This window comes from Triplophysa rosa, linkage group LG24 (genome assembly GCF_024868665.1).
Source record: "Triplophysa rosa linkage group LG24, Trosa_1v2, whole genome shotgun sequence".
Classification (NCBI taxonomy): domain Eukaryota; kingdom Metazoa; phylum Chordata; class Actinopteri; order Cypriniformes; family Nemacheilidae; genus Triplophysa; species Triplophysa rosa.
Window position 1 is genome coordinate 11,022,998 of NC_079913.1, and position 17,241 is coordinate 11,040,238.

The following is a 17,241-nucleotide window of genomic DNA, read 5'->3' on the forward strand; positions in this document are numbered from 1 at the left end:
CCGCCCAAAACACAACACTAGGTACTCTCCTTAAGTTCTGTTGTCATATTTGATGTTTCTGTGTGTGTAGGTGAGGCTGACCGATCGAGTGGTGTCCACCAACCACGGTCTGCTCATCCGCTCCGTACAGTCTTCGGATCGCGGTCTGTACTACTGTCTGGCCACTGAGAACGGTTTTAAACGCACGCTGGCAAAGATCCATCTGCAGGTGCTGAGCGAGGCTCTGGTCAGCGCTTTGAGCGACAAACGGCAGTCTCCCTGGGGCTGGGCGGCCGCGTTGCATCCGAAAGCCCTGGTTAATGCCTTCAGCCCAGCTGAGACGTTAGCCATGCAACAGTACTGCAAAGAACGCAAACAGCTGCAGAGTATACAGAACCTACAGAGCCCCACGAGAGGTGATCTGGGAAAACTCAAACCGCTGCTGGATCATAGGAAGAGCAGGAACCGTCGAAACCATTTAGTGGAGCAGTAGATAGGCGGAGGTTTGTAAAAAAGACTTGGAGATGAAGGGAAGAAAGCATCAAGGATAAAAAGGTACAAAGACATTTAAGAAGGAGGAGAACGGGAGGTAATCGATGGAGAAGATATGAACCTTCTCTTGTGCTTCCTGTACAAAGGTCTTACGTGCATGTGTCATGTTTCATGCTGCACTATACAAGAGCTCAAAACGTCATAAGGTAGTATTGTTATTTAGGTTGAACTTTTCCAGAACAAACCAGAAAATATTGCAAGTCCAAATTAAGTTTAAGTGGAGATCCTGTGAAATGAGCGTTTTTTTGTCCTGCGTTTACATTTTTTTCGTAATAGGAAGTTAAAATGAAACAAGTTTGTCACTGTGCAGTCGATAATCTTCCGGAAGAGCCATTGTTAGGACTGTTTATTGGATGAAACACAAGCGTCATCAGTAAAGTTTTCCAGAGAGAAAGAGTGTACATTTAAAGGAATAGTTCACCTTCAATATGAAAATGCTGTCATCATTTCTGACTTATGCAAAACACAAAAGAAGATATTTTGAAAAATGTTGGAAACCAAAAACCGTTGGTCCTTGTTGACTTCTATTGTATGGACACAAAACCACGTTTTGGGGACCAACGTTTTTTTTTGTTACCAACATTTTTCTAAATATCTTCTTTTGTGTTCCGCAGAAGAAAGAAAGTCAAAAGGGTCTGAAATGACAAGAGGGCGTGTAAATAATGACATCATTTTCATTTTGAAGGTGAACTTTTATTTTAAGCGTGTGTATCTGCTTAAAATTACAAACACTTTAAATGTGCATTACATATGTGCATCCACATTAAAAGATGAAACGAACTCAATAGCATTGAACCTTTAGTATCACAAAGGAAATTATAAGGACAGAGAAAAATGTTATATCAATCCAAGCTTGAACTGAGGTCTGTTTACGGCACATTTACCAGTAAACGTAATAAAAATCTTCAATAAGTTTAACTGAACTACAGGGCTCTACATTAAATATCATTTGTATTGCTCATACTTTTAATATCGATCAATGGGAATTCACCATTGAAATACAGGAAGAACTTGTTTTGTTACAAATGGTTTGTTATGGCCACTGACGGACCTATGAGAATATACTGTATCTTGGAAATGAAAACGACACGCATACCAAAGTACGTCAGCCCAGCTGGACCGCAGATGTTAATACAGGCCAGAATACGAGGAGGAGTTATACAGTACATTAACTGTACCGTATCTGACAGGTGGCTCACTTAGCCCAGTCTACAGATCCTATTGTTGTGCTTTGGGAAACTTAATTCAAACTAGGTAGGCTCTTTATTCAAATGTGTATATTTAAAATGTGTACATGTGAATATTTTATATAGCAAAGTTTGGGATGGTACACTGAACTAGAATGGATCGGATTGGTCTAGCCACCTTCACTACAGAGGCACACACTATCAGAATAGTTCACCCAGCATTCAAATTCTTTCATCATTTACTCGCCCTGTTCCAACCCTATACAGCCTTTTCTTCTGTGGAAAACTAAAGACGCTGAATGCGCTTTATACAATGACAAGTGTACACTGTAGTGTGTATCGCAGTCTTTATACTCATACCATTGTTAAAAAATAAGTGTATTCACACAGAGAGTATAGTTGTCAACGTTGCATTTACATTTGTAATTAGATCAAAAAGATTGATAGGGCCAATAACCCAAATTGGGCTAATTTTGTGTATTAATGAGGTTGATGCGATTATTGACGAATAAAAAGATGATATTTGGAAAGCGCTATTCCCATTGACTTCCATTGAATGGACACAAAACCACTAAGACATTTCTCAAAATATTTTCTTTTGTGTTACACAGAAGAAAGAGTCATATACAGGTTTGAACAACATGAGGGTGAATAAATGATGACAAAATTTGTATTTTTGGGTGAACCGTCCCTTCGAGTCACGTTAAACGTTACTGCTTGACATTTCCCCGAGACGCAAAGGTTTCTAAAACTGCATAAATATGAATAGGGGTGTTTTACACTTGGTGTTGGAGTTGCAAAGTTATTTCATTAAAACCCAGAGTGTAAAGCAGCGCTAACCCCATTTCAAGATTACAAGTGTGAAACGTTTCCTTACCAAATGTTAAGTGGGATTTAAAATAAAAGAATCCAGGTTAGTTTCAGTGTGAGAAACCCTCATTTCTACATTTCAGCCCAATGAAGCATGTGGTTGTGCACATTGTTTTGTTGTTTTAAAGGCACGTGTTTTTGTGAATGTTGTGTTTTTATGTTTTGGTTTGCTCAGAGTGCACAGCTGTAATGTGACCGTCGCACATTAGCTGATGCTTGTAGAAATGTTTCAGATTGTACATGTTTTGATGTTTGTGTAACTTATGTGTTTTTGTATTTCGAGTGCTTGTGTTTTTAAAACACGAGTCGGTTTGTAAATAGTTTCAAAGTTCTGTTTCAGCTCAAAACTTGATATTCAGTTCACGCTTTTCTGTATGATTCTTAAAGTACATTTAATGCCTGAATCGAAGTTTTATGCCAAAAACAGATGGTTTTGACTGCTGCTGCATTTTGCAGAGATACAAGTTTCCCGTTTTTAGATTTCCTCTCTCCAAAATGCTGTAAAATGTTGTTTTATTATTATACTATAGCAAATATGAAGCTGTATTCCATGTGAATGTTAATGATACTTTGATCAAACGTCGTTATTTGTGTATTCCTATTTATTAATGATATAAGCCTGAGCAACTGCATTAAAACATTTTCAACCTGAGAGTCGGGATAACAATTCTTCACATCCAAATCATAGATTAATTCATCTTCAGTACTTGACTGATTTTATCAAAGATTATATGTGAATTAAACGAATAAAAAATCTAATGAAGTGACAAAAATGAGAGAGACAAAATTATTTGGACTATCAATATAGTACACAACTTTTTATTCATTCACCTTTTCTGGTGGTCTAGTTATTCTAATAATACAACTTCTTCAATAAAATGAATTTGATTTATATAACACAAACTATTTTCTCCATTACATCAAAAATCATTTCAAAGCTATTTTTGGACTGTTTCATCATGGCCGACTATAAACCATTCACAATCCAAAACACTTTAAATAATATCATTATATGTAAGGCCTGTTTATACAAGATTTGGATTATATATACAATATGTAATGTGTTATAAAAGTATACATTTGTGACTTTACAATCCTAGATTATTGTACTTATTTATGATTTCTTCATATAAAATACTCAAATACATGAGTATTTTAATGTGTTACTGCGGTTACAATTTTTTCAACAGCATAAGATTGTAAGGTGTATTATAATGCATTTAAAGGGATAGTTCACACAAAATGAAAAATTTGTCGTCATTTACTCACCCTTCTGTCATTTCAAACCTGTATGAAGATATTTTGAAAAATATTCCCATTTACTTCCATTGTATGGACACAAAACCAATGCAAAGTCAATGGGGACCAACGGTTTTTGGTTACCAACATTTTTCAAAATATTTTCTTTTGTGTTCTGCCGAAGAAAGAAAGTCATACAGGTTTGAAATGACGAAAGGGTGAGTAATTGACGACAGAATTTTCATTTTTGGGTGAACTATCACTTTAAAATACCTAATGCTACATTTTGAATATGGCTTCATAGAGAATTTGACAAAGATGGACTCACAATATCTCAGAATCTGCTGCCAAGCCTTCAGTTCAAAGCTAAAACTTATCATGTTTCATTTGGTCTTAAGCAGAAAAAAACTGGTCAAACTAGAGGCGAAGAGTAGCGGAGAGAACTGACCTACAACAATTTGTAATTCATAAAGCAGGCGCGGACAGATCCCAGATCTGCTGTCATATTAAACAAGCCCCTGCGCTCATATTTACAAGGTTTTATAGAGAAATCTGGTCCTGTTTGTGTCTCTCTGTTCTTCAGCCTGCTGGTTGTTCGTACACGTATTTGTAGATCTGTCATGTGTATAGCAACACCAGCTATGCAAAGATTGTGAAAATCGTTCTCCAAAACATCCGTCAAATCAAAATATTAACCTGACATACAAATGATTTCATATTTAAATGAACCACATTAAGACCACAGAACAGTTGTATTTTTGCCCAATATCGAAAATTTAGACTTAATACAATATCAAGAAAATACAGGAAATCATTTTGCTCCACAAAAGAGTATATAAATTACATAATTAGAAATGCTCAAATAGTAGTTACAATATATTACCAAAAAAGTGTGTAATATATTGTAATATAAAATCAAAGACACGAAGCACCAAGCACTTCAGTTAACCCTGAAAAGGGGTTTTGCTTTTCGCCTTTTTCTTCTTGCTCACTACAATCGCCGCAATCAAACAGATTAAAAATATGGCCGAGCCTGCCGATATCAATCCGATCTGAATCCCTTCTAACATCTCGAGCCGGGAGAGCAACTGTCCCTTAAACAGGTCTGCCGTTTCATCGTCCAGAGCCGCCGTCTAAAACACAAAAGAGAAACGTGACTGACAGCAGACAGATGCCAAGTAATGTTGCACTGATGAAACTTTATTCAGTGCAGGGGTCACGCATCTGTGAGATTAGCTGTTTACTGTCTGTAATAATAAATCGGATATGTGAACAGATGTAAAGACTTCTGATTGGTCCCACAGGGTCTAAAGTACCATTTGAAGATAACACACCTACAGTGGACTCACTAGAGTTATGGACGAAAATTCATAGTTGGACATAAATTCATTTTTTGACCTCATAGTTAAATTATTTAATTTATAGGCCTATGCTTTCGTTCATTTGCTTAATATCACTAACCTCGTTCACCCACAAAATAGGGAAAATTGTGTAGTCCTTGATTTTGTTCAGTATCCTGAGAGGAAAAAGACACACAAGACGTCATGTTAGGATGGGCATGGACCAATGAAGCAAAATTTAGCGAGTTCAAATCTGTTTACGTACACAATGCTATCCGATGGGCCATACATCATGTTGAGTTGAAGCCTTTTGGCAAATCTCAGAGTGAATCCTGTAATCTGAAAACGAAAAACAAATGCACATGTATTCCGTATCTTATTATCTTTCATGCCAATAAATGTGCTACAGCCTTAGAAAATGACAAATTTATAGTTCTAGATGGAATTTGAAATCTCCATCTTTAACAAAAAAACCTGAATTATATTTTAATATATATTTAATATATATTTTAAATCTAAACCAATATTTAAACTAATTTGTTCATGAGTAGTTGACAAATAAACCGCACACGTGTCCTATGGTGTGACATAGCAAAAATGTATAAAAAAAACGTACAATGAAGATACAGTAAATATCTCATGCTATTTTATATTATAAATATTCATATTAATAATATAAAATAATATATGATTAAAATATTTTGCTCACAAATGTATCGTTTCGCGATTTAAAACTTGGTTCCTTACCGGTTCTACGTCCAGAAATATGGAGTGCTCATCAACGTTTGGGTTTAATCCTTCCACCCCCTGCAAGAGAACTTCACTTCCATACAAGAAGTGGGGTAGAGATATGTATACAGGGATTCCTGTGGAATAGTTCATAACCGTTACTACTGTTATATATCCAATCTAAATGTAAAAAAACATTCATTTGAAAGACTAAATGCATATTGTGTCGGATAAAAGAGCATCATTTCTGTTGACTTTTTTAAACAAACTTTCTATTGTTCAGACAAACACATTTTATTCAAATGGCCGTGCTTACTGTATGTGGGCTTTGGAAAGTCGTCCTACTGTTCAAGTACCCACTGTTTGGCTGAGATTATGGATTACCGATAGGCTAATAATGTTGCAAATAACACTTAGTCTCTTGCACAGGCCGATTGATTCTCTTCGCAAGACTTTAATATATCGTCAGGAGCCGTGGGGATTCATTTTGTGTTGACTATATCTGCTTCTGCGCCTCAGAGAACTGGTACCTGAGGACTTATTTTATGAACAACCAGGACCGTGGCTGTAGTTAAATATCTGCTTTACTGTTCTACTGAAGAAACAATGCAATCTATTGCTTGGGTGGTCTGAAGGTGAGTAAATACATTTTCAATAAAAGTAAGTTTAAATATGTAAAGGTAAGTTTTAAATCTCATTGCTTTTCGTGAGTCCACGCATATTACAGGTCACAGTACGTGAGAACCAGTGAGAATCAGCATGCCGCCATATTTGAATTGACCTTCCCTGGCTGTCTATTATTGCCTGGTCAGATTAATATATATAAATAAGATCAAAACATAATGGTTTATGCTCACAAACATTTCATTGTTTACTTTTATTGCGGATGGATGCGCTTTTTGGAGCTTCAAAACCTTGGACTTTTTTCAAGGGCATTACAACGCAAGGAAGAAAGGATGTCATATACACCTCAGCTGACATGAGGGTGAGTAAAATATGAGAGAATTGTCATTTTATGGTGAAAAATTCTTTCAATGTGGACATATTGACAAACTGCACATACGTAAACAACAACAAAGCTAAGTAAGGAATAATCCACGGCTAGCCGTGCATTAAAGGATTTTAATGCACAATGTGGAGGCCAAAATCCTTTAATGCACAGCTAGCCGTGGATTATCCTGCTTATACCATGGTAATTTGCCAAGTTAAAGCTGTTATTGATGTTAACAGTGTAATTATTGAGTGAAAAAGATCATTATTTTCGTCAGTTAATTTTAAACACTGATTTTAAACTGACTGGAACTACCTGTGCATTAAACAGTTTTAAAGAGGATGTGCAACAGTGTATCTTGCATTCAGACTTTACGATGTTTAACGTGCTAGCTTCTTATGCTTGACATGGTCAACTTGTCAAAAAATGAGTTGGACGTATTACGTAGTATTTCTGTGCTCGATACGCTCCCCCAGGTTCGTGTAGGTATCAGAAAGATTTTTTTTCGAAAATGAAAAACCGTTACGTTACAACTTTTCTTAGTCCCTTATTGGGCAATTCTCCTGGAAAAGCACGGCCATGGCAAGGCGAAACCAATAGCCCGGCCACGACCTCAACCGACGAGCGATAGGAAGACCCGCTTACCATCATGATTGGCTGCGCTGCGTCAAGATTGGCTGCGCTGTGGGCCTGCAGCTGCAGCTCATTACTCTTGCGATAGTGAGAGAAGTTGAGGTGTGTTTGTCTGTTCACGGCATTTCAGTGATGAATGTCATATAAACGGTGGATATAACGCTGGATTTGGAGATGGTTTGAAACTGATAGATGGCGCGGTCCCAGCGCTAGCTAAAAGATGCCGGACATGAACCGCACGCGGTAAGTCAAACTGATGGTGGCAATGGGTGCGCATATGTGAAATTAAAGTTGTTGTTTACGTCTTGAGGTCTAGAGTACATGAGGGAAAAAAGACGAATGAGGGAATACAAACCTCTACAGGAAGTGAGGTCAAGCAGTCCCGCTACAGTGCAGTTTTTGCTGATCACAGTCTCTGTGCAGAAGCAATGGTTCTCTGGGTTAACGGCTGGAGATTCCAGAGCCTCAGAAGGCAGCGTGAACCGATACACATCAATTCCCTTTAGGTCCACAGTGCTGTCATACACTGCAGATATCGACCTGGTGGACAAGGACATCGTTTATTGCAAACAGTATTTTGTACTCTAAATTTGAGCGTTTTAGAGTCCCATGTTTTTCGGACCTTGGGACTTTAATAAATGTTTTACACTTATCACATGACTAACAGAAAAAGAGGGAAAGCACAGATTCCCTTTGATCTACAGCCAAAGTTGGTGTCCTATGATGAAAGAGAATCTAGAATGGTATGAGTTTCTGACATATGACTCTGCAGAAAAGTAGAAATGTATAGCATCAGTGTTGCCTGACCTCTGCTGGACACATGAAACCGCCTATCTAGTACGTTACATGAATGTATGTGGAAAGAGCTGCAAGCATCATATCTAATCAGAATATATTCTAAACAGATCATTTCAGTTCTTGATTATCACTTGAGGTTGAGAAGTGTTTAAAGACGTTATAAATTACTCAAGAAGCATAAACCTGTGATTGTATTACATCAGTTTTACAGCCTATTTGGTTGTTGTTGTTGCTTTGCAAATTCTGCATTTCTCAAACTGCATCAAAATGCGCAGGGATGTAATCATGACCTCGCAAATACCTCCATCATCTTTTTTGTAATACGAGAAAAGAAAAAATGCTAGTATTATAGTTTGTCTTTTAAAATACAGTTGTTTCTTTGTAACTGTGAATCAGAACAGACAGGGAACAGACTGAAAATACCTGCAGATGTCTGGGGAGAAGAAGTACAAAGGTTTTTTCTTGTCTATGGATGGAGAGAAGGAGGAACCATCTGTTGATATGAATACAAATGTGAATAATGCCGTTTTTACCTGATTATAAAATAGATAATCATTGGCTGTGCCCAAAAGACCACATGTCTTGGGCCAACAAACTGAAGCACTTGCGTACACTGTTAAAAAAAAAGTGTAATTTTACAGGTAATGGTCTGTATTATTTTACAGAAATTTTCCTTTTTTCCATTAAAAAGTTAATGCCTGTTATTTTACAGATTTTTGCTGTACTAAAAAATACTACTTATTAAATTATGGTTAATTTCCTGTAATTTTAAATTACAGAAATATTATGTTTTTTTAAAAGCAATTTATAGTATTTTTACAATTCCCAAAATGCAATGAATTAAAAATTTACGTATTTTCTCTGTAAAAAAAAATGTAAAATTGCAACTGCTTTGTAATTAAATGCAGTTGAAGGTCATTATATATTTAGGGTATTTTAGAGGTCAACTGGTAATTCTACAGACACAAATGTAATTTATTTTGACATTTATTTTTGTTCTCACCTAAACAACATACAACTTTGCATTTTGACAACTTAAATATAGTAAACTGTAGTAAAACTGCTAGATCCTATTACGTTTTTGAAACTTTGCCTAACATATTAAATATTAAAATAAAGTATTTACGTGTGCAACGGTTATCGATTCACTATAGCTAATACAACATACAGTATTTTAACAATTTGTAATAATTTCTGTAATATATTACAGTACGGCAGTATTTGTAATTTAAACAACAATATTGTAATTAATCTGCAATCAAATTTATAACTCTCCTTTTGGGCATATATATTTTAGTTGTGTAAGACTCCCATCATCCAATCAGAGGCTGCAAATTTAAATTTGGCGCACTTGCGTCCTAACGGCTGTGAGTGGCGGTACTAGTGCGAGCAGCAGTCAGAGCCAGAGCGGGAGTTTTCAAACTCCAGTGGATTCCTATGGTAGCCAGGCAGGCACCGCGGGAAACATGTCTGAGAACAGCAGTGAGCAGTAGCATGTCTGAGAACAGCAGTGAGCAGTAGCGTGCGAGTGACAGTGAAGAAATTTCTTCCGCTCCGATGGAAATATATGACATGTAGGCTACATATAAAGCGCCAATACTTTTGAAACTGAGGAAAACAACGCGCCTTTAGCGCCTGCTTCACTATAGTCGTCGTCACCATGTCAGTCAGAGCAACCGACCGCCGGATGAGGTAAGCGTTTTATAACACATTTAAACGATTATTTTATTATTTCATGTCGTGTGCAGCACTTTTTGTCTTAAAGCTAATTGTTAGCACTCTTCTGATAAACCTGGAGGACTAACGTTACTGTAATGTTAGCTATGGTTAGCTAAGGAGTAACGTTAACGTTAGTACATATAATGCAGTAATTTGTGTTCTCAAGATAAACGTTTTTTTTTCAGAGACGTTTTTATGAACGTTTTTGGTTATAGAAATGTGTTTCCGATCCAGATAGATGATTATTACACCTGTAGGTAACGTTACACTGCAAAAAATGACATTCTTGCTAAGTGACAACAAATCTCACCCCATTGGCAGATTTTCTTGCCTGTTTTTACCATAAACGTACATAATTCTTATATAATTTTACATAAAACAAGACTAAGGCCCGGTTTCAAAAACAAGGATTAGCCTTAGCCAGGATTATGCCTTAGTTAAATTAGGCTATTTAAGTTGCTTTCATTAAAATGCAACAGAAAAAACATTACTGATGTGCATCTTAAAACAAAACAATGGCACTGATATATTTAAAAAATTTCAGTTAAGACAGCTCAAAATTCATTTTAGTCTGGGACTAGTCTTAAACCTTGTCTGTGAAACCGAGCCTAAATACCTTTGGTCACTTTTCTTGTCAAGTAATTGTATATCGATTTAAGAAGTTTTAGATATTTTTAATAAAAACAAGACAAAACTGCTGCTTAGTAAGAATGGCACTTTTTGCAGTGTAGGTAAAAATGATCTAATGTTTTCCCTATACATTTTGTTTTAATTTCATAGCAATACTCTAACGTTATCTTAATTTTCTTGTTGATGTTTTGTATGTCTATCTGTGGAACTTGTGCTTTGTATGTGTAAATGTTAATACAAACAATTTATTTTTAATATTTTATTTTCAGGTTCTAGGGATCTAATGCTTGTGATAATCTACAGCAGATGACCATGACAATCCAGGTATGGAAAAAACTGGACTGTTTATAATCTAAAATCTACCTTGTACGTGTGAATGTAATACAAATTTATTTTTAATATTTTATTTTCAGGTTCTAGGGATCTAATGCTTGTGATAATCTACAGCAGATGACCATGACAATCCAGGTATGTAAACAATTGGACTGTTTATAATCTAAAATCTACCTTGTATGTGTGAATGTAATACAAATTTATTTTTAATATTTTATTTTCAGGTTCTGTGAACTACTGCTTGTGATAATCTACAGCAGATGACCATGACAATCCAGGTATGGAAAAAACTGGACTGTTTATAATCTAAAATCTACTTTGTATGTGTGAACGTAATACAATGTATTTAAATATTTTCAGGTTCTGTGGATCGACTGCTTGTGCTAATCTACCGCAGGTGACCATAACAATCCAGGTATGGAAAAGATTGGACTGTTTATAATCTAAAATCTACATTGTACGTGTGAACGTAATACAATTTATTTTAAATATTTTATTTTCAGGTACTGTGAACTACTGCTTTTGCTAATCTACCGCAGGTGACCATGACAATCCAGGTATGGAAAATATTGGACTGTTTATAATCTAAAATCTACCTTGTACGTGTGAACGTAATACAATTTATTTTAAATATTTTATTTTCAGGTTCTGTGAACTACTGCTTGTGATAATCTACAGCAGATGACCATGACAATCCAGGTATGGAAAAAACTGGACTGTTTATAATCTAAAATCTACTTTGTATGTGTGAACGTAATACAATGTATTTAAATATTTTCAGGTTCTGTGGATCGACTGCTTGTGCTAATCTACCGCAGGTGACTATAACAATCCAGGTATGGAAAAGATTGGACTGTTTATAATCTAAAATCTACATTGCCAAAGACAGACAAGTAATTTGATTCCATAGGATTGCTTTGACAGTGGCAATAAATTAAATTTGATCTACACGGTATCATTTTCCTATAATATTCATTATTAATAATTTGTGTTGTCCTTGTGGGTCCACTGTGACTGTGCAAGATGTGTTACTGCAAAAGTAACTCTTGGGAGGTTTTGCTATAAGAAAGTAAACTGAATATAGTGTATAATGTACATAGAGATTTGCAGTCAGTCTAAGTATTTTGCTGCGACCATTAATATCTGAAAAATATGTTTACCTAATGCCATCTAAAATGTATGTTTTTCTTTCTTCAGCAGATAACTTCAGGATTTATAGAAGGCATATAATGACAGTGAGCGGGACCAAAACTCTTGACAATCTAAATCCACCTATAGGTAGCATAATAAGTAATCTATATGACTCAAGTTGCTCAAATAATGTCTAGATGTGTAACGAATACCTTGCATGTACAGAGCTATGTTCTGAATCTGATATACTCTGCTTGTATTCCCACTGTCAGATGAACATTTTAAAAAATAAATATTTTTGCATTTCCCCAGAATGTCTTTTTCTGTTTCATTGAAGGTACAAAATAAAGTACTGTTTTTTAATATTGCGTATTTATTTTACATGTAAAGAATTTAACAGGAAATTATTGTAGGCCTGTGACCTGATAGATTCAAATAACTGCTAATTTCTTTTAATTAACAGTATTGTAGGTTATAATGTAGCTACTTTTGGTGTATTTTAATAATATACAGTATATCTTTATTATAACTGGTAAATGTACAGACATTTGGTTTTTATTAGTAGTTTCTTAGTTATTATACATTTAAAATGTTTTTTAAAAGTAAATTCCTTTGTAGATTGACAGAGAAGCTTAATAAAATTACTTAAAAATTCCTAAATTTACAGAGATTACCCTGAAAAGAAGTTGCTTTTTAATGTATTTTGATATAATTTATCTGTTTTTACACAGTTTAATGAGCAATTATCAACAGTGCTGTACTGTAATTTAACCAATTTTGACCGTAAAAATGGCTCTGTATTTTTACAGTTCATTTCATGTAATTTTGTGAAACAGTTCTTTTCCGTAATTTTACGGGAAATGTCTGGAAACTCTGCTGCCAGACTTTTTACCGTTTTTTTACAGATTTTTTTTTAACAGTGTAGATTAGCTATACAATACATGATCAAACATTGTGAACAGATTAAAATAACTCTTGTGTGGTGTTCGGGTCTGTGGGATCTGTATTAAAAAAACATGATGCGAGAATAATAGTTTTTAGCCATATCATAGATTTTTCACTTTTCAAAGTATTTTTAAATTATTTTTTATGGCTGTAATGATTTAAAAAACGAATAATGCTGTGGGTCCATTAGACCTATGAACATTGTAACAAAAACATGAACCCGATACAAGTGTTAATTCAACAGCGATACGACAGATAAGAGATAAACTTGCCTGTTCCGTTGATCATGTTGCAATAAGTGTCATTCCAGTAACTCACAGATCTGTTCAACATAACACCGGTCAGTGGTCTATCAAAGTTTTTTTAATGACAATATTAAGGCTAATTCACATCTATGTGAATTGGCCCGCTGTGAATTAGCTTTTAGTTTGACTAATGTTAACTAAAACATAAGACTGTGACAAATCCAATTATTAATTGTTTGTTAAATTTCAAAATGAACAAAGGTTTGATAAAGTAATCACAGAACTAATATCCGGCAGAAGCTATCTTAGCACCAAATTGGATAGCACCAAACATTTATGACCCAAAGATAAACATATTAATATGAAACACTCACCGCTCATACTGCCAGCGGTCAATCGTGGCTACCTTAGTAATATCATCTTTGCCAGTGAAAACAGTGTAAGGTCCATCGGTGGTGCCATTGTACTAGAAAAACAACAATAATACATTTGTCTAATACATATAACTTATTTAAACGCAGCTGTCTTGTTTATATATTTGTACACTTATAGATTTGCCATCATGCTTACCGGATAAAAAACTCCCAGAATGCTGTTCAGCATGGGGTCTCTGTAGCCCCATAGCAGTTCCCTAACGGTCCTTTTTTGGAAGAGTTTGGAATTGGAGGCGTTAATGAACAAATTTGCCAATTTATGATCGAGAAAACTGTAGACACCCTGTAAGACCAGAAAAACAAACCGGTCAATCACAGCACACTTATTCAATCACAACCTGTCAGACGATTCAGCCAGCTGATGACTAATGTACACAAGCTTAGAGTCACCAGCCGTGTCGATTTGTATCCCATGTTACATTTACAACACTTGTATACGGCTGAACATTACAGCTTTTTATAAATACAAGTCTTACTGTATATACAGGTGAATGTTTGATAGATCTGATCATCCAGACGTGTTGGTTATGTATTAATATACAGACTTAATTGCTGTGCTGACGTGACAGATAAGAGCAGATATCGCCATCTTATCTTTTAATATGACAAGGCAAACAGAGTTGCTTCATAACCAATATAGCTACGAAATTGCATGTAGAATTACTTTAAAAGTAATTGGACTGGCATGACTCATCACAATAACAGCAGATTGAAAACAGAGATGGATGTGTTGTACATACTGCTACGGCTAGATTGAGCGACGTGATATTGTCGTTCTCGGACCCTACAGACATGCTAGGCTCAAAAATGGCTCCTGCTGGTAGTATAAAGGACGCTGTGAAGTTATCGTAGAAGGTGATGTTTGCTTTGGGGATGAATCGGGTCCTAGAAGAAAACAAAGAGGATGAGAGTCTGTGTACCGAAACTGTATACCTTGCGCATTGAGATTATTAAAAAGGTTTTAGATTTTATTATAAATTGATTTTAGATGTAGTTTACATTAAACATCAGAGTTACAGTATCGTGAACAGGAAGTATAATTTGGCTTATGCTGTGAAAGGGACCAATCGGAGAAGGTTGTGTATTGGTATGCACAGGGTTGATGTGATGTTGTTCGGGACACCCTTCAGCTATATCGAGCTCTTGGAAATATTTAGTCGTTAGCAAGACATTTCTATTAAAAGTGTTTACCACTTAATGTTCAAACAACTAAAAATTCATTTATATGATAGATCTGTAAACAACTGTTTGCTTTACAGTCCTTACGTGAAAGATTCACAAAATAGATACAGATTAGATAAACCTGCAGTTCAATCTTTTCCTTATCAATTTACAGGGATTAAAGGCATCTCTAGCAATAATGCCACGTGTTTTGTACTCTATAATAAAACGTTACATTTAATGTGTGTACATACGGTATATGCATATAGATACACATGTGTCTATGTGTCTGTATATGTATTTGATTTTCTTGACTTTCTCTATTTCATAGTGCCTTTTTACCTTTATTCTATAACATGCGTTTTCTTTGTTTCCTGTGCAGATGCTTTAAAACAATGCAAAAAGTAAAAGCGCTACGAAAAATAAGACTTGACCAAATGGAGAGATAAAGACAACGAGGTGTTGGGAGATATAACTATAAGGATTGAATCTTTGTCTGTAAGGTCATGTGATTTGTTTGAGGCAGATCTTACTTGTATGTATAAGGTCCTTTCTGCACCAGTACAGGTTTGGCCCCTTGATTCATGACATCATCGGGGTTTTGCACATCATATAGCCAGAACTGCCTGTATATTACCGTGTCCACAGATGTCCAGGTATCAAATGCTAAAGTCCCATTTTCCAACACTGCTTCCTTCAGAGACAAAAAAAACATATTACACCACATACTTTTTTTTACGCTATTACATTTGATATCTGTTTACTCGTGTTGAACTCGTGTTCACATGGAAAGGAAAAAAATCAAAGTGTGCAAGACTATCATGCTAATAAGACTATATTTAACATTTATGCCAATAAATATTTATCAGAGTGGGTTAGTCTGCAGTTTTGGCCAAAGTATTGAACCTTTTCGCAATTATTATCCAGGGAAAAGATACAGCTCATTGAACACACATTGACATTGACCTTGACACCCTATGAGGTAGGAAACAACCAATACAGCAGATTACGGACGCTTATTTAAAAAGTCATTAAAAACATGAAGCTATCTGCAATATATAAAAAAAGAATAGATGTTCAATAACAAAAGTTAAGAAGTATATCATTAAATTTCATTACAATTTTATTTTAGGCTATTAAATGGATTTCAGCTGTTTTTCTGAACCGTTTCAAAAAGGTCCCTTCTTGAAACAACAAAAATGGAAAAGATAAATCAGTTGACACTGCAGAGAACACATTATATAAAATAACAGCAAATTAAACGCGCGTGACAACTTGCCCCAATGTCACTGACCATGCAAATGTGACAATCTTCACCACCCAGGAAAGAAAGCACCCACACCTTTATTATATAGTTGATATAGATGTAGAAATTTGTTTATAAAAATAGAAACAGGGCATAGTTTGCATGATTAAATACGCGTTACTGTTAATTATCTGTATGTAACACAGCAATAATTTGAAATCACAAAGTGCACATGCTGTAACAACTTTATCAATTCAAACGTGCAAGTGATGCTGGCCCAATACCACCGAACTGGTGCTTGCATGCGTTTAAAACCCAATGATGTCTGTCAATACCCAATGGGCAACGATGACCCACAAACCCTATTTTCCCATCTCACACATACATGATTAATAAACTCTATAGGAACCCCACGTTGACTGTTCTTAAACGATTCCGCCTGTTTTTCTGCTCAACATTCAATTTCATCATACATCTGTCACCGCACCTGTCTGTCAACAATCTGCAAACGAATGTGCGCTGAATATTGATTTGGGGGAAAAACGACGGCTTACCTTTTTCACGGTGTTGTCAATGAGAAGGTTGCCCACGGGGATGAGAATGCCCCCCAGGACCGCGATCAGAGCGCCCACCACAGCTCCAGCGATGAGAGCGCATTTTTGGTCACAGCAGGTCATGATGGCGAGCAGCAGCCGGCACCGACACTGACCGCAGGCGCTTCAGGTACCAGCATTATAGGACTTCCTTAAAACGATGTAAATGCCAGGGATCGAAGGTTGTAAAGGAGGAGATAGAGAGCTGGATGCGTGTGTATCGCGCACAAGGAACCTGGTTAAGACGGAGTTATCTCGGCGCGATAAAGCTGCGCAGGGCGGGGAGCGCGTGAGATACGGGCAGCGTTAAGAAGCCAAGGCCAATGTCACGAGCCAGACGTGCTGGCAAAACGTTGAATGCATCTCTGTTTCAATATCATTGAAATTAATATTTAAGAAATTAACTTGGTATCAAATGTAAAAAACGTAATGTTTGGAAATGAATAGAAGTAAAAGGATGTATAAACAATATATATATATATATAT

At 35.8% G+C, this 17,241-nt stretch overlaps 2 protein-coding genes and 1 long non-coding RNA gene across 5 annotated transcripts in view; 2 read left to right on the forward strand and 1 right to left on the reverse strand.

The window, feature by feature from the left end:
* sema3c (sema domain, immunoglobulin domain (Ig), short basic domain, secreted, (semaphorin) 3C) overlaps nucleotides 1–3,240 on the forward strand; it is a 48,488-nt gene extending 45,248 nt beyond the window's left edge. For all 3 annotated transcript variants that reach the window (XM_057324210.1, XM_057324211.1, XM_057324212.1), the window contains one exon: nucleotides 71–3,240. In XM_057324210.1, the coding sequence (XP_057180193.1) occupies nucleotides 71–472 (402 nt within the window). In that variant the 3' untranslated portion in view covers nucleotides 473–3,240. The remainder of the gene's footprint in view (nucleotides 1–70) is intronic.
* Nucleotides 3,241–3,360: 120 nt separating this feature from the next.
* Nucleotides 3,361–17,065, reverse strand: cd36 (CD36 molecule (thrombospondin receptor)). The gene is made up of 12 exons (XM_057324213.1): nucleotides 16,717–17,065; nucleotides 15,450–15,610; nucleotides 14,496–14,640; nucleotides 13,892–14,038; nucleotides 13,696–13,787; nucleotides 13,349–13,398; nucleotides 8,742–8,811; nucleotides 7,876–8,060; nucleotides 5,915–6,033; nucleotides 5,433–5,506; nucleotides 5,289–5,343; nucleotides 3,361–4,960 (listed from the first exon to the last, which is right to left on the reverse strand). The coding sequence occupies exons 1-12, from the start codon at nucleotides 16,837–16,839 to the stop codon at nucleotides 4,772–4,774; spliced, it is 1,410 nt and encodes a 469-aa protein (XP_057180196.1). The 5' UTR covers nucleotides 16,840–17,065; the 3' UTR covers nucleotides 3,361–4,771.
* Nucleotides 9,855–12,252, forward strand: LOC130547868 (uncharacterized). Its single transcript, XR_008961948.1, has 9 exons — nucleotides 9,855–10,010; nucleotides 10,937–10,991; nucleotides 11,081–11,135; nucleotides 11,225–11,278; nucleotides 11,361–11,415; nucleotides 11,504–11,557; nucleotides 11,646–11,699; nucleotides 11,782–11,836; nucleotides 12,198–12,252. It is a non-coding gene; the product is annotated as an uncharacterized LOC130547868 (long non-coding RNA).
* Nucleotides 17,066–17,241: the final 176 nt, after the last annotated feature.

Coding starts and splice junctions, on each gene's coding strand:
- cd36 (XM_057324213.1), bottom strand. CDS start 16,839: ATGACCTGCTGTGACCAAAAATGCGCTCTCATCGCTGGAGCTGTGGTG. Junction 13,399..13,695: donor GACCGCTGGCAGTATGAGCG/GTGAGTGTTTCA, acceptor TATGTTGAACAG/ATCTGTGAGTTACTGGAATG. Junction 5,507..5,914: donor TATTTCTGGACGTAGAACCG/GTAAGGAACCAA, acceptor TTTCGTTTTCAG/ATTACAGGATTCACTCTGAG.